Source organism: Oryza brachyantha, chromosome 5 (genome assembly GCF_000231095.2).
Source record: "Oryza brachyantha chromosome 5, ObraRS2, whole genome shotgun sequence".
Taxonomy (NCBI): domain Eukaryota; kingdom Viridiplantae; phylum Streptophyta; class Magnoliopsida; order Poales; family Poaceae; genus Oryza; species Oryza brachyantha.
The window spans coordinates 6,141,681-6,166,014 of NC_023167.2; the positions used below are offsets into that span (position 1 = coordinate 6,141,681).

The window sequence follows — 24,334 nt, forward strand, 5'->3', positions numbered from 1 at the left end:
CTATGACAGTAACTTCAATGCATTTGGATGCAATTTTTTCAGGTAAAAGTATTCCAACTATTATTGTTTAGGTCTTGTTTTCTTGATGCCCACAAAAATTTCCTGATGAGTATGAGCATGCTGAGTATCTGTCCAAATTTATACTAAACTACTGACTACAGCTCAGTCACTTCCACCAACAAATCTACTCCCTAGTAATAGTGATTAATTATATTTTGATGTGTTTGAGCTGAAGTTGCTACAGACGTCAAGTGGTTGTGTTGAACATAGGGTTTGGGTGATGATTTCCGTATGCTAAATCTAAAACATAGTTTGAAGAGAAGGTTTATGGAAAGCATGTGATTTATCCCCCATAGGGTTTGAGTGAGATGGTGTTGATTCACTCAATGCTCTTTGAGTTAACTGAACAAGGAATAAGGGTGCCCCTGTATGCATTGAGATTGTCCTTCATCATGAATAAGATGCCAAAAACTATTTAGTAATTACAGACAAAATAGTACAGAGGATCCATAGGCACAATTGACAAATTTATTAAGCGAGGGACTAAATATTCCTAGCAAAATACATGCAAACAAAGAAAGAATTACATAAACTTTAGAAATCTAATTATCTTATAAAATTTTAGAGTTTACTTATTCATTCCCTAGCTGAACAAGCAGTAAATCATTAATTTATCCATTGCTAATAGTTGTAGACAATATATATCTTTAGGTCGGCTTGTTATCACAATAGTAACAATAACAACTGCTACTGAGTGCAGAACCCATGCACTTGTGAACCTTGACCTTGGCTTTCCATACTTTGGCACCAATCCAGCATGTCGCCTTGCACAAAAAACCTATACATAGAGGACTACTCGAAGTAGTTTCCCAACACTCACCTGCACAAAATGTACACACATGTATATCCACTAGTTAATAATTTGCAACTATTTGTCAATCTCTGAAGAACTAGATTAGTTTAAAAAAGAAGTAGATGGTTGAAATTTAAAAAATAAATTATTTTGATTTATGTATCCGTTAGTAAAGAAATTACAATGAAAGGTAACCTGCTGTAAAACTAGGGTTCCCAAGAAACAAAAGCAATAACACGAAGCAAATATTAGCTTTTCTGCCATCCATAGTTCTGAATCGAGGTTGCGAGAAAGAATAACACTCTCTACTTTCTATGCTGAGACACCTGTATGTATATTTCACTGTGCACAAAAAAATTGTTCTACACATAGTTCTATATGCTTCTATTTATAGGAAAAGTCATGCATGAGTGATGCAATTTACACGCGCATGCAGATGGGTGCATGAAGAGTCAAGTTTTGTAGATAAAGGTTACACAGTTATGTGTACCTGCTTTCCCTATTCGTTTGGAAGGATAGGGGCTCAAAGGAGTGATTCAATCTTATAAAATAACGATCAGCCGTTACAACCTTTTATAGTCAAACAATAACAGTGTGTGGTTGCAAAGTCTAGATCATGGGTAGACTTTTTATAGTCCCTTTTGATGTTGTTTTTAATTTATTATGGCAGAAAAGTAAAGTAATAAATACATACATTCTTAAAGAATAATAACACGTTGTCATACATTTGTTGCATTCGTAAATAAATAAGGCCTAAAAAGAAAGTCATAAATACACAATCTAAACATAACCATATGACACTTTTTATAAAAAAAAAACTTTAACTAAGAATAAAGTTACAAATAATTCATTTGAACCATAAAATTGTTGTGAGCAAATTGTCTTAAACAATAATAATATGTTGTCATACACATGTTGCAATTGTAAGTTTATTCTAATACATCATTAGTGTTAAACTACATTCAAAATAATAGTAAATATATATAAGAAGATAAAAGCAACTTATGGATGACTCACTACAACCAGCATAACATGTTATAGCTACGTACAATTTCTCAAGTCTACATCCTTGCTGCATTTGATATAACTAGTGAATATAGTTCTTCTAAATATGCTTTTTTTCCTATAAAAAATAAAAATAGTACGACCATAAAACCTAACAATATTAGTACTATTAAAATGTAGGTAAATTATTAAAAATGATATTGGCTAAATAGAAACAATGTATCACAAGGATAGACATGTTGCTGTCATGTTTATGTTAAAAATAAATACCACATATTAGTAAAGATTTAAAGTAGTGAATGACTAATTTGATGCGTATAAAGGTTGCGGTTAATTTGTTTATATTTTTGATGCGCTGTTCTCATTATACTATAATTGCTTTGTTAATTCTATAAAAATTTCTTTTAATTTTGGTATAATGTAGACTTAGGGTAGAATGATTAATTGACATACAACAAAAATTATTGCTGATACGGTTAGAAAATTTTTATGATATTTCATACATAGATAAGTGATGTAGTTTGACCATCATCGTCAACTATATCAGTTGTGTTTTGTATTTTATACAAATTAATTTTTTTTAACTATGATTAATAATTCCAAAACTTTGTTACCAATGACCATATTGTACTACATAAACAACTAAAACAGAAACATTAACCAATACGATTGGAAAACACACATAGTAACATTTTCATGGTAAAACAAATATAATAGAAATATATACATGGTGAAAGTTGTAAACCAAAGTTACGAACACGAGTGAATATGTGACTGGAGTAAATACGACTCACTTATTTAAGGTGAACTCAAATATGTAGAATGCTGTTGTACAGTTACAGAAATGTCCACATGTGGTTCCATACGGCACAAGGACATCTTAGTAATCGACCAAGTACATCGATTCTACATACCAGCTGTCATTAGCACTCAACTAGCGTTCCCTAGATATCTTAGATATCTTGGAAGAATATGCCATGAATCGTAACCAGTCGCCACGCAACAAATATGCTCAGAGAAGGAAATGTCGATGAAGCAATCCAGCACAAACGCAAAAAAACCCCAAACTAATGTACGCTTACAGTACCCAACGATTAATCACCGCCCAGAGTACTCAACGAGCTAATCACCGCCTACGAAAGCCTAGAACTAGAATAGACGATGGCCGAATCAAAATTAAACGCAACAGCGACAACTTTCGACGTATGTAAAAATCTGTCTGCCGCTCCCACCGTTTCGTATTATAAAATTTTAGCTCTAATTAATTTTATATAGGAAGAAATATATATGTTTTAATATAGATATAAATTTATTAGCACATATGTGAATACAGAGAATGACAAAACATTTTATAATAGCAGCAATATGCTCGTATGTACCATGAAATCATATTAAATTAACATATTTATTTATTAGACCAGCAAAATTAGAAATACCACCCTTCAAGGTATTGGACTGCCTAGCGCGATGGAGTCCGCAACAGATGGCGCGCATATGGAGGACTCCGCAACGGACCGCACCTGGAGAGCTCCGCAATTGAAATTTTATAATAGTTATGAATATACTTCCTCCCATTTATTTATTTGACGCAGTTATTTTTAAGATAATATTTTGACCATTCATTTTATTAAATTTTTTATCAAAATATGCAATATTAAAATTCATGCTTAAGGGTTCCACAATAATAAGTTAAATTATTAAGTCATAATTATTATATATATTTTTAATAAAACGAGCGGTCAAATATTTATGAAAAAGTTAACAGTATTAAATAAAAAAACGAAGGATGTAAAAGATATTGATGTAGATATAAATAAAACAAAGGTAACAGTCGACACCCAATCGAAAGCTATGTATAGATAACAATCAACGTTGATCGGTTGGCGAGGCTGAAATCACTGATCGCAACACTGATCGGGCGGTCAATAAATTTGATTGAAAATTTGGAAGATTTTAGTCACCTGAAATCGGAGACGGCGTATGACCAGTCGAGAGACAGGGTACGACGCAGATCTACGACGTACGATGGAACACACCAGAAATTTTGATTTGATTTGATTCAATCCGAAATAGTAGATTGGTAATTAGAGCTAATTCCTTCTGTCAGAGTTCGAATCGGAGATCAACTTCAGTCTTCTGCGGCACCGGAATCCAGTCCGCTTCGGACAAGGCCCCCTGCTATTTATACCCTGTCCCATTGGTCTGCGATCAAACGTCTCGACCAGTTCACTCGATCGATCCAGTGCATTCGGCAAGTGCAGATCTACTTGATATGTCTAGCATGGAGAAGATGGACGCCAGGGGATTGGGTAACCGCAAAAGCAGCTTGAATTCTGGCAGTGAGGTGCTGACGGCGGCATGGGAGATCGATCTCTCCCGCCTGCAGATCAACGATTTTGTGAAACAAGGGTCGCAGGGCACGCAGTTCTGGGGCAAGTACCACGGGCGTGATGTCGCCGTGAAGCTGCTCGAGTGGGGACGGGATGGGCACTCCACGCCAGAACAGATCATCCACCTAGGAGAGTCGCTGCGCGAGCTGGCCGCCGCTTGGGACGAGATGGACCATCCAAATATCGCCAAGTTGGTCGGCGCATTCATTGGTAAATCACCACCGCCGGGCACAACGTCCTTCGTCCTGGCCGAGCACCTCAACGGAGGAACGTTGAGGGAATATCTGAACAAGCATATCAAATCCAAAGTGACATACAAGAACGCCGTCAACTTGGCGCTGGGAATGGCGAGAGGACTTAGCTATCTGCACTCGAGGAAGATTGTGCACCATAACATCAGCACTGAGAACATGCTCCTTGACGACAACCTCAACCTCAAGATCGCTGACTTCGGTGTGACTTGCATCGATTCTGAACCGAAGGACATGACGGGGCGGACGGGCACATCATGTTACGTGGCGCCGGAGGTGCTCGACGGGAAGCCATACAACCATAAGTGCGATGTGTATAGCTTTGGCATCTGTCTATGGGAAATCTACTGCTGCGAGATACCCTACGTGGACGCCAACTTTGTCGATATCACATCGGCAGTCCTCCACAACCACATGCGACCGAAGATCCCGAAGTGTTGCCCGTTGGACATGGCGAACATCATGAGAATGTGCTGGGATGCCGAGCCGGCTTCGCGGCCAGAGATGCAGGAGGTGGTAGTGATGCTAGAGAAGTTGGACACCAAGAAAGGTCGTGGCATGGTGCCAGCGGGGCAGCCTTTCGGTTGCTTATGCTTCTCAATCAGACGTCGTGGCTCCTAGACAAGTCTTATTGTAGGTATTGTTTCCTAGAATTGTGTGTATATATGTGTGTCTCGGTCATCGTCGGTCTTAGTTTGATCATCGTGCCAACCAAAGGTGAAGTTGTTCAGTGAGAGATGACTCTATATGTTAATAAAGACAGTTTTGATGTCGATCAATAATTTGTAAATTTTGAAGACATGAATGGAATTCGATTTACTTCGTGGTTCATGCGTCTCCTCATCGCCGGTGAATCTAAGTTTGCCATCATCCCCCTCATCGCAACTCTTCTTCCCTCTGTCCAAAGATGCCTGCTGCGTCCCATCATCGATCTGGTGTCTAGAATCCCCGTCTCTCTTCTCTCGGCTTTGCCTCTTCATCCCCTAATCTAGACAGCTGTTCGTCGCCTCCGCAAGCAGCAATCGTTGTCGGACATCGGGGCCCATGCTTATCAAGCCAGCATGAACACCGCAAACACGCACCCTGCTCGGGCCTCTTTTACAGATCATTCATTCAGTCACATCGGATCTGTACCTGAGGTTACAAACTTAGTTTCTCTATAAAAAAACCAATTCTCCGGTTTCCGTGTTCAACATTTGACCATCCGTCTTATTTGAAAATTTTTTTAAAAAATAGAAAAAAATTAGTCACATGTAAAGTACTATTCATGATTTATCATCTAATAAAAACAAAAATATCAATCACAACAAAAATTGAATAAGACAAAGAGTTAAAAATTATAGGTAAAAAGTGAAAAATTGGTTTATTTTGGGACAGAGGGAGTATGATGCAGCAGCAGGTGGTTGTAGGGATTAATGGCTACAATTTTGTGATTTGTTTCTTTGGCTGCAACTTTTAGGAGTATACTATAGATGCATCATGCATGTGACGAGAAGGATTTAGGCTTTGTAAAATTGTTCTGCTTTTTATAACCATTATGCGGCAATATTGTGATTTGTTTCTTTTGTTGCAGTTGGCTAATATTGTGTGCCCTTTTGAAATATTGGGGGCTTGGGCAAGTCTAGTATAAATTATGTACTGTGTATTTTGGTATCTCTGTTGTTTAATTTTGACAGCTAATTTCGTTATTAATTAGTTGTTTTAAGTATGAATTTTTGGCTAAAAATTTCTATTTCAGCCATCTGAACATGCGGCCGAGTAGTTGTGTCTTTCTATGGAAGGTCAAGTTGCAATCATTGCCCAAAATTTAGTTAAATTTGATCTATGTAATTTGTTTGGACTCCGTAGTTCTTGTAGTTGTTATTTTCAAATAGGTGCCAATGGTTAGACATTTGTTACAACTTCAGCTATGTATTTGTGCAACCAATAATTTGCTTTCACTGGTACAAAACCTTCCATACATAATAGCCTCTGATATGCCTGAAATTAGTGAGTCGTCATGGATGAGTCATCTGAGACGGACCGAAAAATCGTTCGATTGTAATTTGGTCGCACAAACATGTTAGAAATATATTTATTAGACCAAGAAAATCAAAAAGACAATACACCATCCTCTAAGAGGGCTCGGGCCGTCCAACAAGGGGTCGGCCTGACGCCCCAGGTGCCCTCGAGCGCGACTTGTAAAAAGAAATCGGAGACGGCGTATGATTAGCCTATGACGCAGATCTACGACGAACGATGGAACACTTCCCTTCACTAGAAATTTTGATTTGATTTGATTTGAATCAATCCGAAATAGATTGGTAATTACTGCTAATTCCTTCTGTCAGAGTTCGAATCGGAGATCAACTCCAGTCCTCTGCGGCACCGGAATCCAGTCCGCTTCGGACAAGCCCCCCTGCTATTTATACCGTGTCCCATTGGTCTGCGATCAAACGTCTCCACCAGCTCACTTGATCGATCCAGTGCATTCGGCAAGTGCAGATCTACGTCCCGAGGAGAAGATGGCCGCCAGCAGCAGCTTGAATTCTGGCAGTGAGGTGCCGACGGCAGCATGGGAGATTGATCTCTCCCGGCTGCAGATCAACGATTTTGTGAAACAAGGGTCGCAGGGCACGCTGTTCTGTGGCAAGTACGACGGGCGCGATGTCGCCGTGAAGCTGCTCGAGTGGGGGCGTGATGGGCACTCCACGCCAGAACAGATCATCTGCCTAGGAGAGTCGCTGCGTGAGCTGGCTGCCGCTTGGGACGAGATGGACCATCCAAATATCGCCAAATTCATCGGCGCATTCATTGGTAAATCACCACCGCCGGACACAACGTCCTTCGTCCTGACTGAGCGCCTCAACGGAGGAACATTGAGGGAATATCTGGACAAGCATACCAAGTGCAAACTGAACTACAAGAATGCCGTCAACTTGGCGCTGGGAATGGCTAGAGGGCTTAGCTATCTGCATTCGAGGCAGATTGTGCACCATAACGTCAGGACTGAGAACATGCTCCTTGACGACAATGTCAACATAAAGATCGCCGACTTCGGTGTGTCTTGCATCGATTCCGATCCGAAGGACATGACGGGGCGGACAGGCACGTCGTGCTACAAGGCGCCGGAGGTGCTCGACGGGAAGCCATACAACCATAAGTGCGACGTGTATAGCTTTGGCATCTGCCTATGGGAAATCTACTGCTGCGCCAACTTCATCGATGTCACGTCGGCAGCCCTCCACAACCAGCTACGACCGAAGATCCCGAAATGCTGCCCGCAGGACATGGCGCGCATCATGAGGATGTGCTGGGACGTCGAGCCGGCTTCGCGGCCAGAGATGCATGAGGTGGTAGGGATGCTAGAGAAGCTGAACACCAAGAAAGGTCACGGCATGGTGCCAGCGGGGCAGCCTTCCGGTTGCTCATGCTTCTCAATTAAACATCATTTCTCCTAGACGAGTCTAATTGTAGGTACGGTTTCCTAGAATTGTGTGTGTATATAGATATATGTATCTATATATAAGTGTTTTGGTCGTCAGTCTTAGTTTGATCATATGTCTATGTATCTATATACATAGGTGTGTACAGTGAGAGATGATTCTATATGTTAACAAAGACAGTTTTGATGTCGGTCAATAACTTTTAAATTTTGAAGACATTGATTGAATTTTCTATTTGTTGATTTACTTCACGATTCATGCATACCCCTCGCCACCAAGTTTGTCGTTATCCTCCTCATTTCCCCTCTTCTTCCCTATGTCGGGAGATGCCCGCTCCGTCCCATCATCGATCTGGTGTCTAGAATCCCGTTACTTGGCATGAGATTAGTCCTATTACTATTTACTACCCATAAGTGCTTTGTGTTTGTGGTCACCATGAGAGAGTGGTGGGGGCGATTATGGTCACCGGGCAGTGGGGAAGAAGGTGATAGTATGGCAAGGAAGTGGGCCAGAGTCAATCAAGCTTGGCAGGAATCGTTCATGTACTTGACCATGTGACATATGGTCCAACAGCCCGACCCAAGGCATGGTAAATTGACCTGTCATAGACACGACATGACCCAAAAGGAGTCGTGGCGAGGCCGGCTCGACACGTTAGTTGGGTCGTGTCTGGGCTGCAACATCAGCACGATGGGCCGACACCGCATGGCCCGAAATAGTCCGGCACAGCCCATTGGCAGGCACAACCCAAATCCCCTGTCGCCTCGTCGGCATACATATGCCAGATCGCTAGCCGCTCTCCCCATTTTCCTTCCCACTGCTACAACCCTAACTATAACCCTAGCCGCCTCTCCATCTCTCATGCTCTCTCTGTCTCTTGTCCGATCCGTCGAGCGTTGGCTCTCGTTCTGCCGGCCCCGGCTGCCACGCCGTCGGCCGCCTCCAGGCTCCAGCCCTCAACGCCATCATCCGTCTCTCACGCTGTCTCCATCTCTCGTCCCATCCGTTGGGCGTCGGCTGTTATTCGCCAGCCGCCGCCCATCCACCGGTTACCACGCCGCCAGCCGCCTACTTGCTCTAGCCTTCGACGCCGTCGTCTATCTCTGGTCTGATCCATCAGTCGTCGACTGTCAATCCGCTGCCGGCGCCGCCAATCAGCGGGCTGCCTCCAGGTTCCAACCCTCGACGCTGTCGTTGGTTCTATCTGTCCTCGTCACCGTCGTTGCTCGACCCCTCGACAACGGCCTCCCGCTGGCGGCGTGACTGCGTGAGGGTCAGCATTTACTCATCTCTCTATTTTTCTTTCATCTCCGCCTCTCAGACTCTGGCCGCCCGAACCGCGAGCTTTGTGTCAGATCGATGAGCTTTTTGCCTTTTTGGTCACCCTCATTGTTGCTTTATGAGGTCTTTGTCATTGACACCCCAAATCCGTCACGATAATCTCTGTCATTTTCACCAAATCACTATGGCACGTCGTTTTCAACCAGTAAAACGGTTTTGCATACACTGGTATCATTACGTATGAGGGAGAGTCACTATTGTTTTGATTGATGTGGTAGAATTGGCCGGCCGGTACCAAGTCGGCTGCCATGGGAGCAAATATAATTAATATGTTAATTATGTATTGCCTTTGTTCCATATTATAACATAAGATATTGCGGTTCTATATAATTTCGTTGATAGATTAATCAATATATTTTATATACGTGTGCAAATTCATTACTGGACCAGAACTTCAATCTCAGTCCTAGAGTGCGATTTCCACAACGTGTAATTTTAACATGAAATTATGGCAAAAGTATAATTTTGTGATAAACTACATATTTGCTAGTGAGGTTATCCGAAAATATAGATTTTAGAGTTTAGATACATGCCATTATATCTTTTAAAGTTACAAAAGCTATATGTTGTGATAAATTACTAGATGTTAAATCATTGGAGTTTGTTAAACTGCTCCAAAATTATTTGAACCGTCCATTGGACCTTCATCCGATGGTCAGTATAATATATTACCTTGCTACAGGTAAGACCTCATAGTAAGAAAAGCAATGATTTTCTTGCGGTTTGCATTAGAAGTAACGACGTTAATAAGAAATGTGGAGTGACTAGTGGAAAAAATTATGTTGAATTTCAAATATGAGATACCAATTATATTTTATACAGAAAATGCAAAATTTTAGATCAAGTTTAAAATGTTTTTAAAATCTAATACCAAAGTATGAACGAAAAATTTAAAATAAATTAAAAAAACATCATTATATATACACCGTTTGTTTTTAATTTGAAGACTCAAAAGAAATTTGTTGTGTTACTATGTTTGAAGATGAAGATATTTTGAGTTGTTTCATATATCACAAATTTAAATTTACGTGCAAATTTAAACTGGCAGCCATATTAGCCCTAATTCTAGCATGCATACATTAAATTAAGTTGGAAAGCTACTTATGACCTTCGATCACGTTTCCATTTTTTCTGCCGGATACTAATTGCAGTAAGCAAATATATTTTATTAAGAAAATTATATGAATAATCAACGGCTCAGATGTAATGTAATGTACCCTCTTACCTCGAGGTCCTAAAAGTGCTATAAATCATTAATTTGTGATACGATGCCTCAAACATGTAAATCTGACTGTGGGTGCAACAACTGCTTGTCCCATTTACCAGCTTAATCAGGAATTCAGGACCTGACAACGACACATCAATTTCATATATCTTCACTGGACCACTAGAACTAAATCAATACTCTACCCACTAATATCCGCTGCCCCTCTGTTTCTTCAGATGGGTATAGAAAAAAAGGAGATCACGATCCAACATATAGTCCCATCTGAAGCAAATCTTTGCATATAGCCGTCGGCCGGGACCCCAGCTCCGCATCAGCCCGCGTCTCACTGGACTGAAGTCTGGGCCCGCCCATGCAATTGTCCGATGCTTACTACTCTCTCTATGCATAAATATAAGATGTTGACTAACTAGCCAACGTCTTATAAAAAAGTTAGTAGGGAGTATCTTGGTGGTGAGATGGAGGATGTAAGTAGACGCCGTCGAAAGGGCCCTTGTTGCCATTCTTAGCAATGAAGATGATGCATGGTGATAGAGGCCTCGATAAATGCTAGAGTCGTCCGCAAATCGCACCGTGCCACGGATGCCCAAATTGAGCCTTCGGAAGACCCTCTCATAGGTTTGGTGGCGCCCGTATCGAACACGAGAAAATTCTATTGACAGAACTCCCTCTAGAATTTCTGCGGAAGTTCTTGCAGTGGCGGCCGTAAGCCCGCGATGGGGTTAAGCCACCACGGCTGGTGGGGAACGATTTGATGACGATTTCACCCGAAATTGTCACCTTGGATAGGGGTGGCCTCGTCCTCCTCCTCTTGGGCCAAATAGGCCTAAGCCTTCTTTGGTTTTGACCTGCACTCTCGTGCCTAGTGGCCCAACTTACTTTTGTTTTTGCACTTAAGCCGCGGCCCACATTATGCATCAAGGAAGAGGTATCATGCATCCTGCCTGGATTGCTTCCTCGTTGCCGCCGACCTGCCTCGATGCATTGACGAAGAGGTATCGTGCATCGAGCAAGTGGTTTCAGTTGCCACATGAGCCGGAGTCACGCTGATAGGAATCACTCCCTCTCTTTGTCAAATGCTAATCACTAACACAACACTTGTTTGTTTTAATAGGCACACAAATAACAAGTACACGAGAAGCAATAATTTTGGTGATGCAGCAACTCACTGCTCACATCGTTTTCTGCTTCATTTATAGACTCAAAGTACATGCATAACTAACTACTAATCAACTTAGCTGGCCAAGACTTGTGTCATACTGCAACGTGCAGATGCCATGCAACTAATCCACTAACTAGTACCTATTCTTCAGCCAAGAAATCACTTGGTGGCCTTCTGACTAGAATGACTGCTGTACAGGCACCTTTGCACGATCAAATGCATGCATGCAACTACTAATCACTAGTTTTACATGCTAATGCAACAGCCTTTGCACGCCCTCAGTAGATATCGGCACGTTCCGTCCGGCCGCATCGCGCAGCTATCAGCAAGCACATTTTTTCAATGTAAAAGGCTGTTGCACATTTTTCGTTTGACCGTAAAATTGCTATTTTTACTAGGAATTTTCTTCGGTCCAACAAAAGTCATACCTCAACGTACCTGTATCTCGAGGTACCAAATTATTTTTTACCATTGGATATTTTTTTTGTTACTTGTTGTTGGACTGGAGTAAATCTCTTTTTATCATGTTTGAAAAAATATCTCGAGATACCATATTTTTTTAGTGTAAAAATTTAATATATTGAGATAAAATGTACTTTGAGATACCAAAATTCCCCATTAAAATTTTGGATACCTTTCTAGCTTTGATTGAATGTTAACTAGTTGAAAATTACAGAAACATGCTTTGCCACTTCACGCATTACGCCGGTCCATCTCATGTGCCATCACACAAGTCCCACATGCCGAGCCACAGCGACTCCTCAATGGAGAAACACAAAGACATAAGCGATACATGGCAGCAAGTGTTATTCCATCAGACACGCTAGCTAAATGTTAAGTATGAAAATGAAATCTGAGTGTGGGAGCAAAAATTGCGGGCCCCATTTAATTAGAGCCTGGAAACGCACCAATTTCATATATCTTCACTAGACCACTAGAACTAATTAAAACGACACTCTACACACTAATGTCGCCTGCCACTCTATTTCAGAGAACAAATATTCATGCAACAAATAGTCCCAGAGAAGAAACAGTCCAGCACAAATGAGCAATTTTACAATCCTTTAGTAGGTACTCCAAAATTTTAGTGTAAAATTTGGTATCTTCCAGTACCTAGTTACCAAAAATTTTGGTATCTCCTATTACCTTGTCAAGAACTGTAAAATTGCTCAGTACAAATATATGCACATAGTACACAACCGCGCGGTGACATCCACTATGCAGGCAATCGCTGATTTTTTTGGAGTAATATTATTTTTTTATGGAAAATCGATAGTGGGGCGGTGGCGTAGGTTGGCGGGCTGTTGCGCTTCCTCCATTCGACAAGCCTAGCGGTGGCAAGATGTGGGCCCGTTGTCCTTCCCCGTTCGACAGGCCCAACTGCCAAATAACACCTGTTCGACAGGCTCCTATCGAAGAACACCTGTTCGACAGGACCCTAGTTTTACGAATTTTTGCATGTGACCTCTAAATTTATGATTTTCCATAAAAAATAATATATCTCTAAAAAATTCGGCAATCACCAGCTACAGCTAGTACAATAGAAGCCGGGAACTAGAAAAAGAAAATTTAAAGGGGTCATTGTTTGACTGGTATATTTGTAAAAAAATGTGAATAGAACTTTTGTGTATGTATTCTTAGCTATCTAAATAAACAATGATAAAATAAATTCTAAAATTAAATCTAAATTTAAGGTTAAAAAAATAAATTTTAGTTTATAAGTATAAACACTAGTGAAAACATGAGGATGAAAATTGAACGCAAACTTCCGGTGGCTAAAATGACGAAACTGATCACAAAAGTAAATCAATCCGAAGCAGCTCACGGATCGCAAGACAGATCAGACGGTCAATAAGTTTGACTGAAAACTACAATGATTTGAATCACCTGAAATAGCCTCTAATTACTTCTGCGGCTTTAAATCTAATTAATACAATTTTAACAACCTGTGCCCTACCGAATTACGAACACAAAGCTCGGTGAGAGATCAAATCGGAGTTAACCTCCTCCCGTCCGCTTCGGTTACCGGATTGCATTCCGATTCGGACAACAAACTTTCCGCTATATCAACGAACGAAAGCCGCCCCAATCCCATCAAATCAAACGTCTCGAGCTCTTCAATTCATCGATCCAGGGCGCCGTCTTACGTTGCACTTGCGGCAGAGAGAGATGGCGGCCATGGCGTCGGGAGCGGACGTGAAGGTTGAGCCTCCATGCGAGAACTTGGAGGAGGACGAGCAGGAGGGATACGTGCGCGGCGATTTGCTCGACCTCTCTAGCATGGACATCCATCTCGAGGAGAAAATGGTCGCCACCGCACTGGGCAACCGCAGCAGCAGCGTCAGCTGCGGCGGTGGAGAGGTGCCCATGGCGCCGTGGGTGCTCGATCTCTCCAGGCTCAAGATCGGCGATTTCGTGAAGCAAGGGTACCACGGCACGCTGTTCCGCGGAGAGTACGATGGCCGCGACGTCGCCGTGAAGCTGCTCGAGTGGGGAGGGGACGGGTACTCGACGCCCGAACAGATTGACCGCCTCCGAGCGTCGCTGCGGGACGTGGCCGCCGCCTGGCACCCGATCGACCATCCGAACATCGCCAAGTTCGTCGGCGCACACGTTGGTACCTCGCCTCCGCCGGACACAGCGTGCTTTGTCGTGGTCGAGTACCTCACCGGAGGAACACTGAAGAATTACCTGATCAATCATATGGAATCCAAACTGTCCTACAAGAATGTCGTCGACTTGGCGCTGGCAATGGCCAGAGGGCTGAGCTGCCTGCACTCGAGAAAAATTGTGCACCGCGACGTGAAGACGGACAACATGCTTCTCGATGATAAGCAGAACCTCAAGATCGCCGACTTCGGTGTAGCCCGCATCGAGTCTGACCCAAAGGACATGACGGGGCTGACGGGCACGCCACGCTACATGGCGCCAGAGGTGCTTGACGGGAAACCTTACGACCACAAGTGCGACGTATACAGCTTTGGCATCTGTCTCTGGGAAATCTACTGCTGTGAGATGCCGTACATGGACATCAGTTTCGCCGACGTCACGTCAGCGGTCCTCCACAAGCACTTGCGGCCTGAGATCCCAAAGTGTTGCCCGCGGGACATGGCACGTATCATGAGGAGGTGCTGGGACGCTGAGCCAACGTCGCGGCCGGAGATGCATGAGGTTGTGGAGATGCTAGAGAAGCTCAACATCAGGAAAGGCCGTGGCATGGTGCCAGCGAGACAACCTTCCGGTTGCTTCTGTTTCTCTATTAGGCGCCATCGCTCATAGCTAAATTGACATGCATGTGGTCATAGCTAAATTGTCATGTACATGTAATTATATAGGTGTCTTGGTCATTGTCAGTCTTAGCTAGTTTTGATCATGTTCTTTTCCTTGTACCAACCAAAGGTGGTATTGTGTTACGAGAGATGAGTCTATATTCTAAACATATATATGTATATATCTGGGTGTGCACCATATGCATGTGCCTCTACGAGAATTTCTACTACAAATTGACGTCTACGCGTTGCAAGTTCTACCGCTGCTACTAGCAAGTAGCACCGCCACCAATCCATCCGGTCGATCCTGCCCTGCCTCTTGCTGCCGCTCGTGGAAATTCTCTGCTGATGGGTTGCGATTCAAACGACCGCCATTGCCGCTGCAGACATCATGCAGGAGGAAATAGTACTTCGATGATTGGGACTTTAAATTCAGTAGAGGTCAGGCATTGCCCAATTGAGTGAGACCAGAAATCTAGCAACTGCGTTTTTATGCTTGCGTACGATTTGTGTCATTGTGTGAGGTTCTGATCCATAACACATAGGAGGCAAAGGTTATACTTCCCTCTTTTCCATAATACTATGTCATCTTGAGCAATGATGAGATCAAACTTTTATAGTTTCACTATAAATAATATTGAAAATATTTATTTAAAAGAATGGAGGCTATATACATATTAATCTTTAAAGTTACTCCAATAAAAACATATATTTGATGATATTTGTAAATTAGTGGTCAAAGTTATTTCTTGTGGACCGTTCACTTGCCCAAAATAGGGTTCAATATATTGGTCTCGGTCATTATTTTAGAAGGATATATTGTTCCAAAATTATATGAAATTTGAACAATTTTTTGTTAAATTTCAATGGAATTTGCAAATTTTATACAAACATTGAAAATATCAAGAAACATATTTAATATCGAGCTGTTTTGAAATTATTGAAATTTCTAAAATTTCAAGACAAAATTATGAACCTTGGTCCAAAACAAAATGCATTACAAAACCGGATAGTATAACAGTACACAAAAATAATATTTGCAGCCGGCTGGATGTGAAAATTACGGTCGGGCGACTCGTTGGCTGCCTACAATAAATGATCTAAGTGACTGTTAGATAAGATCAAATCGATCTCCATCCTCTTGTCCACTCTCGATATACTTCTCTCACCCCTCCTCCACACACCCTCTCTCTCAACAGCAGCGTGCGATGTCTAGGATTGGTGACGCCGGGATCGAGTGAGGAAGATGATAGTGTGGAAAATATTGAATAGGGAGAAATACTATGATGTGTTGTATTCTACTGATCCTCGTGTGTATTTATAGCGTATATAGGAGATAGAAATTTAGAGTACAAGATAAATATTCTATCGTATCTTTCTAGGATTTTATCTTTATCTCTACATTTTATATTAGACTCTGTTATCTCTAACCATATACATCTATATCTCTAACAGACAGTGGTGTAGGGATCAAATAGAGCCAGCAACAACAATGGCGACGAGCAACACATGGTAGCTCAGTGCATCCATGGAGGTGGCTAGGACAACGATGGCGAGATCTGGCGGGGGGTTGGATCCATCGATAGCGACCCTAGTGAGGCTAGATCTGGCTGTGGTGACGATGAGGACAACGGGTGTGAGGTCCTGCGGAGGTAACTACGGCAATGGTGGTTGACTCTAACCGTGGGGAGGCTGGATCCAGCCGACGATGATGGCACTGAGTATCCAGCGGAGGCGTTGACGACGACGACAACAACCGGATCTAACTGTGGCAATCGCTATGAGGCTGGATCTAGCAGAGGCAGAGAAGACATGATGACAGCATCGATAGCGACCCGAACCAAGAGCAGACGTCGAGATAGGGAAATTAGGTGGTTGTATACACAGAAAATCATTATTATAGGTGGTGCTCTTTATCTACCATATATAAAATTTACTTTTTCGATGGTGGATGGCATGGGTTGTCATTAAAAATACATATTTGCATATGATTAGATCATAGTCTAAGAAAACCATGGATTTTCGCATTCGCACGCGGGTGCGATCCTCGCCTGCATAAACCCATCCCAGCCGCTGCAAAAAGGCTTTTTGCCGCCGTGGTAGTAGTGACTCCTCCAGAAGCTGCATAGCTGCACGCAGACCGCACAGCAGGGCAAACGGCCCGTCGACGGCTTAGGCCTGAGCGGGCCCTGTTGCGAGTCAGCGACGCAGGGAGGAAATCGTTGAGGAATAAGTCCACCAGAGGTCTCTAAATTTAAGTTTATTTTTCGTCCCTTAATCGTAATACCAGAAATATGTACCCCTAAACTTACAGAATACGTTTAAAAAACGTCCCTCAGCAGTATTGACCAATTTTTTGACCGGTTTTGCTGACGTGGTGGCCGGTGGGTCCCACATGTTAGATTTTTTTATTTTTACTCTCACCTTCTCTCCCTTCCTCTGCTCCCTCTCCCTTCCTCTCCTCTCTTCTTCCTAACTTCCTCCTCCAAAGCGCGTCGGCAGGGGTGGGGCCGGTCAGGCTGGCAGTGGCGCCGGGTAGCGGCTGGCGCTGGAGGGTGGGGGCAGGAGCGGTCGGGCTGCGGCGCAGGAAGGCGGCAGCCGACGCGCATGTCGGTCGTGCGGCGGTGACGGGCGTCGGCCGACGCGGGAGGGCGGGGGCGGTGGCAGCCGGGCGGGCAGCGTGAGCGTTGGCAGGTGGCGGCCGGCGTAGGAGGGCTGGGGCGCTGGCCGTAGCCGTGGCTGAGGCTAAGTCTATGGAGCCGCGGCCCGCCAACGTCCAAGGTGCGCTCCAGCGGTGTTGACGTGAAAAATGCGATTTGACGTGTCACACATGAAGGCCTGGGAGTCGTTCAATCTTAGACAGCTCTAGTGCAGGACCTAAAGTCTTAGAAGGTGCGCGGGCGTGCCAGTCAGTTTGATCCTGCACCTGACAAGATGAACGCTAAAACAAGCCAATCGGCTATCGAGCCGATAGGTAACTATTAATCTAGCCGATCAGATGTTGATGCTGCAATGGTTAGCCGATAGGATGAAGGATCAGCTATAAAAACTTGGATTGGCTAGAAACTTGATAGAAACAGACTTGAATTAAATATTAGACCAACGTAATCCGCCAAGTTACTTATTAATTCTAGTCGATCGGACATGCCCCTATGACCAGATCGAACCAAATGTATATAGATTGGACTTAACCGAGACAGTATGTAGTTGAGCAAGATATAATTATAGTTAACATGAAGATCGATAAGGCTAATAAATAAACCGACGAATTACTTGGAATAAACAATGAATAATGTGTTGCGTTCGGCCAAAACCAATTAACTGTAATCCTCATAAGCCGATGCAAAATAAATAAATACCGATCTAACTAAATCAAGCTGATTGGTATAAAAATAATGCGATAAGGTAATCGGTTGTTCTATTGATATAGATATAGTGAATATGTAGATCGACAAAGATCATCGGATATAAACGACTGATAAACGACCAAGTTTTATAAAATATCTGGCCCAGATTGCTAAGAATAATTATAGAAGATTGGACCTAACCGAGACAGTTTAAGATTACGCCTAGCAATGTCAGGCTAGATATTAAACATATCTAGATTGCTATCAAGCCAACGAGCCGATGACCGATAACTTATCAGCTGGTACTCCGATAGAACAATGAACAAAATACATTGATCTAATATAAACTATCTGATAAACATAATCTACTAGATCAGACCGAACTAAGACAATACTAGATTGAATATATCAAACAGCGAATATCAAACTATGGGATACCTATACCAGGGGTATCTGGAGACTGCACGAATACGTATGGTCAATGGGGTACCGAATAGGAAGGAGAATATATCTGTATGGTGACGGATAGGAGTCTGGTACGTACCGCATTGCATGTCGTATACTTTGGACTCAAGCCATAACCGAATTGGGATAGATCTTAGTCTTACTATATTAGGACTCTATCATATCCATAACCCTTCCCCCACTATATAAGTGGTACGGGGTGCTCCCTTGAGGGCAACAAAGATTCATCTACGCAATACAATCATCAAGCAGGAGAAAGGTATTGTCTCGCCACGCCGAGAGCCTGAACCTGGGTAAATCGTCTCCCTCTTCATCTTAACCATCGAATTCCGAGCCTGATAGCCACCATGTAAGTTTATTGCCGACACCAATCGTCGACAGTAGGAGCACCAGGCAGGGGTGCGCTATCTTTTCTTTTTCGATCTAAAGCTCTTTTCAGCGAAGTTCGATGGACTTCAACTCAGACATCATGAAGAGGAATTTCCCGCCGGGCTCGACTTTCAAGTTCGGTGGTATCAGGCTTCAGACCAACCAGTTCGGTGCGTTGTCGTACACCGACTTGAGCTCCTCTGACTCCGACAGAGAGATTTGTTGGTTCGAGCCCGACAAGAAGGCATAAGGTCAAACCCAGATCCAGTTTGGGTCACACAACACTGAGATGCTCTTCCCCGGGTCGAACCGACAGGCAAGTCAAAGCGCGACTCCAATGAAGGTTGAAATCAATCTTGAGGCGGCGCCGACTCCTCTAGCCGATGTTTCCAAGACGCGTAGCAGCACCGGAAGCTTCGTGCCGCCCCGAGAGGTCTTCGCCGCCGACAAACAGAGGAGGAGGCGGCCTGACTAGCAGAAGAGTGCCGACTCAAAGAGGAAAAAGAACGCCAGGAGCGGAAGAAAAGGGAACGACATGCGACGCAATTTCACGCCGCGCTGCGACTCCAATCTTAGAAGATGCAGCGTGATCTGCTCCAAACCCAAGTCGACGGGCATGATGTCTTCAAGACGCCCCAGAAGAACGTCCGGCGACCGCCGATCTACTCGACGACATCATCAAGCAGCTTCCACAGCCAGATCTTCCTACGGTAGAAACCATAAACAAGGTCAAGGCCATGGTGACTACTACGCGATCCAGCGCTCCCTCCAACGCACGACAGGTACCCCAGCCTCTCATTCGGAGGCTCAGTCGTCTAGATCGCTTAGGTCTCGGGCGAACGTCTCTCGGCAACCGACTAGGTCTCGACCGCATAGCGAACGCAGATCACGCCGGCACTCCCTTGACTCGGCAAGGAAGAGAGACTCCGTCGAAGGGCAACACCACATCGACGACGAGATTCGCCGACTGGATCGGCAACACCAAGAGCTCAGTGCTAAGAAACGGCGCCTCAATCAAGAGGACTCCACCGACCTCCGCCGCAAGCTCGAACACCAGCGCCACACCCGCCGGGAGGACCGTCGCCGTAACCGGGACCACCAAAGTCATAGCCAGGCGTCTAGGCATCAGTCACCCGAGAGCTCTAACACTAAGATGACAGACGGTGACTCGGCCTTCACCAAGAACTTAAGTCAGTTGACTTGGCTGACTGGTTTCAAGCCCACTGGCATTAAGAAGTATGACGGCTCCACTGACCCAAAAGCATGGCTCACAGTATACTCCAAGGCCATCCGAGCTGCAGGAGGTGACACCAAAGCCATGGCCAGCATTCTGCTGGTTGCCTTGGACGATTCGGCTGGACATTGGTTGTCTAGGTCCCCAAACGGTCAATTGACTCATGGGCAGAGCTTCGTGACCGGTTCATCGCCAATTTCCAGGGCATATATGAAAGGCCAAGGACGAAGTACGATCTGTACCAAGTCCAACAAAGGAAAAGCGAATCCTTGCGGGCCTACATCAAATGGTTCTCAGAGATCCACAATTCCATCTCGGACATAAAAGATGACATGGTCATCGCCGCGTTTTGGAAAGGAGTACGCGATGAGCCATTCATCACCAAATTTACTAGGAAGGAGCTGACTACTGTCAAAGATCTCTTCGACATGGCTAACTCCTACGCAGCGGCCACCGATGCGGTGTCCGCCTCACGAGGAGACAAGCATGACGAGAAAGGATAGTCGTCTGGCAAAGGAAAGGAAAAGGAGCACAAGGACTCGTACTCACAGAAATGCAAGCCCGAGGAGCTGGTCACCGTCGCATATCGACAACCGATCTAGCGTCCCAAGATGTCTGATTATGACAAAGTCATGAAAAGCAAGTGCCCCTACCACCTGAAGTCCTCCCACTTGGCTAAAGATTGCTTTGTCATGCGTCACTACGCAGAGCAAGTAGCCAAAGGCCGGTCGACAAGAAAGAGGACGACTTCCAAGACCCGCAAGCTAAGCTAAACCACATCTTTGGTGGTCCACTCGCATACGAGTCCAGGCAGAAGCAAAAGCTCGCATTAAGGGAGATAAACACCACAACGGTGGACGTCTCCCAGTACCTACGATGGTCGGAAGTTCCGATCAAGTTCGACCGCTCGGATCACCCTGACCGAGTGGCTCACCCGGGGCGGTACACACTAGTACTAGCTCCAGTCATCAAGAGTGTCAAGTTGAAGCGCGTGCTCATGATGGAGGAAGCGCCCTCAATATCCTCTTCGCCGACTCGTTTAAATTTACATTCATAGGAACTCAATTAGAACCTAAATAGGAACTCACGCTTGTCACTTTCCTTCAGAATAATAATGATATTTTTGCTTGGAAACCGTCTGCTATGTCGGGAGTCCCTAGGGAAGTGATTGAGCACTCCTTGAATGTAAAAGACGATGCTAGGCTAGTTAAGTAGCACCTTCGCCGCTTCGCACAAGACAGGAAAAACGCGATTAAGGAGGAGTTGACCAAACTGCTCGCGGTTGGCTTCGTCAAAGAAGTCAACCCCGATAGGCTGGAAGAAGCAAGGGATATCGCGACTATCCAGTCGGCACGCTACCTACAAGGACTGCGACGATACCACAACAGGAATGTCCGGGGACGGGTGTTCCTAGTCGGTGACCTGGTCTTACGCAAAGTATAGACCACAAGGGATCGACACAAGCTCTCTCCAATCTGGAAAGGGCCCTATATCATAGCCGAGATCACTCGGCCCGGCTCATACCGACTAAGGATAGAAGATGGAAGGCTGCTAGCTAGAGAACTCATGGAACATCGAACAGCTACGTCCCTTCCACACGTAGTCAATTTTTTGTAATTTTTTCTCGTTTAGCTTCGACTGCCCTTGCCAAATGGTCCCCACTCGGAAGACCAGTCGAGGGCTACAATGTACTCTACCTCCAGGTTCTTTTTAATAAAATCTGCTGCCAACAAGCTCTTTAATTGTCGGTTAAATCAAAGTCTGGATGCGGTTGTAGATTCGCTCGGCTACACCTCGCTCTCCACCGAACCGAGTAATACTACGCTAAGCCCCACGCTGGCTAAGTCCGTCCGGGGGCTGCTGGGACAGGCACACGCTGAGAGAATTACTCTTCACATGACAACGAGACACACCACAGCGAAAGACTCTAAAGCAAATAGATTAACTAAAACGTATTACAGTTGTTCGGCTTGAACACGGTTAACTACTACAAGTTCTCCTACTCCTTGCCAAGGTCATCTGCGACCGACTCCACGGCTTTCTGCACTTCGTTGACGTACTTCATCGCCGTCTCCTCGTCGCAGTTGACGGCAAACCCGTCACAGATGGCAAGGGCATGGCCAGACGCCGACTTTACCGTCTCCTGTAACTCGACGCCGTGAGCCGTAGGCGTCTTCTCAAGCTGTTGGACCACACCATCTATGCTGATCGATGAAGAGCCCTACGCTAACAGCGGCGTCTCCCCGAGTACGTTGAGGGCAACCATGATAAGCCGGCCCCGAGCCAGCTCAGCTTCCTGAGCCCTGGCCTCGACAGCCTCCACCACGGATTTCGCCCGGGACTATGCCTCTGCTAGTAGCGTACAAGTCAGTAAACGTACGGTGAGGAGGAATGAAGGACGGGTAAAAAGAACTTACCCACGAGCTCGGCGACGACGGTATCCTTAGCCTTCTTGAGCTGAGTGCATTCAGCTTCCAGCACAGTCTTTGAGGCCGACTGCTGGGAGCGCTCGGCTTCAAGCTCGGTCTTCACCGCCAGCAGCTTGGCGCACTCGGCTTGCAGCCCAGTGTTCGCTTTCTTCAGCTCCCCCAAGTCTGCGTCTTGATCTGGCAAAAGAGGATAACCTTCAGTTACATAGTGAAGATAACAACCAAAGTAAAATTGTCGCACCTTTGATCCGGGCATGACTCGATACTTGCTCCATGCGGAGGTCAGCTATCTCAGCTTGCATGTGGCTTTCGAAAGCCTTCGCGCGTTCCAGGATCTCGTCACGGTCTTGTCACATCGCGTCTATATTCCCCAGCTGCGGGAATATCGAGCGTAGGGCCTTCGACTTCACCTTAGAGCGTGCCTCGATTCCCTATACAGCGCGATGTGAGCTAGTGGGATCGCACACTTAGGGTAACGATTGAAGAGCATACCTTCATGAGCTTGACCGACTTCTCGATCTTGGCGATGTCCTTGGAGTCGTTTGACAGGTCAATCTTGACCTGCTCGGTGCGGCTCTCTCGAGCCCTCGTTGGGAGTGCCACCTAGGTCGTTGTCACGACCGGTGAAACGGACACCCCAGCACTCGGCTCTGTGGCGCCTGTGGTTCGGAGCACTACGACGATGTCCGGCTCCACAATCGGCGATGGGGCTGTGGTCGGGACGATCGCCAGGGTCGCTTCGGTGGTTGGCCTTGTAACAGGGTTAGCTGGTGAAGCGCAGGCCGAGATCGGGGCGGCTGGAACAATGCCCGTTGGTGGACCCGGGGCCTAAATGTTCCCAGAGCCGGCCGATGCGGCAGGATCAATGTTGCTCGATCTCCTGAAGAAGCCAGGTGATATGATTTTGGCAAACATAAGAATCCTGATCGGATCACGGCATAAAAACTGAGTCATGTTAGCTTGGTCCTGGCTTAGAGGTGGGCTTGGAGAGTGAGTTGGGGTCAGAGCGTCGTTATCCTCTGGCGCCCCGGCGAGCTCGGCATCGGGATCGAACGCCATTTTCTTGGCAGCCGGCTCGTTAGCCGAAGCTTCCGCCCCCCTTTTGAGCACAGGTGAGGCCCGGCTTGGGGGGTAGGACAAGAATTGGTGGCGGTCCTGCAAAGATTACATAAGTCGAATTATGACGAATCAGGGTAAACACTCGAGAAGCAGGAAGTAAACCTTCCAGAAGGGACAAAGGACTCACCGGAGGGGGAGCATTCCCAGTGTGGAATGGCGATGGGAAGTCGGAAGGGATAGCCGGAATAGTGGTGTTTGGGGCGAACAGTCGCCGAGCTCTAGCCTGGATGGCCTCCCACCGCAGCACCTCCGCCGACTCCTGAGTCAGGTCATCGCTCCCGGTGTAATCAAAGGCGAATTGGACCCGGTCCTTTAGAGGCTGGATTCGGCGCCGGATGAAGTGTCGTGTCACCTAGACGCCGGTTAAGCCGGCGGTCTTCAAGTTCTCAATAAAGTTGAGCAACGAGTTCACCTGCGGCATTTCTTCGATCGTCGGGAGTGACGACCAAG

At 45.2% G+C, this 24,334-nt stretch overlaps 3 protein-coding genes and 1 long non-coding RNA gene across 4 annotated transcripts; 3 read left to right on the plus strand and 1 right to left on the minus strand.

Annotated features, from left to right (window-relative positions):
- Positions 1-510: 510 nt before the first annotated feature.
- Positions 511-1,202, minus strand: LOC107304261. Its single transcript, XR_001550289.1, has 2 exons — positions 1,049-1,202; positions 511-880 (listed from the first exon to the last, which is right to left on the minus strand). It is a non-coding gene; the product is annotated as an uncharacterized LOC107304261 (long non-coding RNA).
- Positions 1,203-4,083: 2,881 nt separating this feature from the next.
- LOC102716973 (serine/threonine-protein kinase STY13-like) lies at positions 4,084-5,319 on the plus strand. The gene has a single exon (XM_006655073.2). It carries the CDS (start codon positions 4,131-4,133, stop codon positions 5,118-5,120), a length of 990 nt encoding a protein of 329 aa, XP_006655136.2. The 5' UTR covers positions 4,084-4,130; the 3' UTR covers positions 5,121-5,319.
- Positions 5,320-6,984: 1,665 nt separating this feature from the next.
- Positions 6,985-8,066, plus strand: LOC102717253 (serine/threonine-protein kinase STY13-like). The gene has a single exon (XM_006655074.2). It carries the CDS (start codon positions 7,004-7,006, stop codon positions 7,937-7,939), a length of 936 nt encoding a protein of 311 aa, XP_006655137.1. The 5' UTR covers positions 6,985-7,003; the 3' UTR covers positions 7,940-8,066.
- Positions 8,067-13,773: 5,707 nt separating this feature from the next.
- LOC102717528 (serine/threonine-protein kinase STY13-like) lies at positions 13,774-15,105 on the plus strand. The gene has a single exon (XM_006655075.2). It carries the CDS (start codon positions 13,822-13,824, stop codon positions 14,929-14,931), a length of 1,110 nt encoding a protein of 369 aa, XP_006655138.2. The 5' UTR covers positions 13,774-13,821; the 3' UTR covers positions 14,932-15,105.
- The last annotated feature ends 9,229 nt before the right edge of the window (positions 15,106-24,334 follow it).

Coding starts and splice junctions, on each gene's coding strand:
- LOC102716973 (XM_006655073.2), top strand. CDS start 4,131: ATGTCTAGCATGGAGAAGATGGACGCCAGGGGATTGGGTAACCGCAAA.
- LOC102717528 (XM_006655075.2), top strand. CDS start 13,822: ATGGCGGCCATGGCGTCGGGAGCGGACGTGAAGGTTGAGCCTCCATGC.
- LOC102717253 (XM_006655074.2), top strand. CDS start 7,004: ATGGCCGCCAGCAGCAGCTTGAATTCTGGCAGTGAGGTGCCGACGGCA.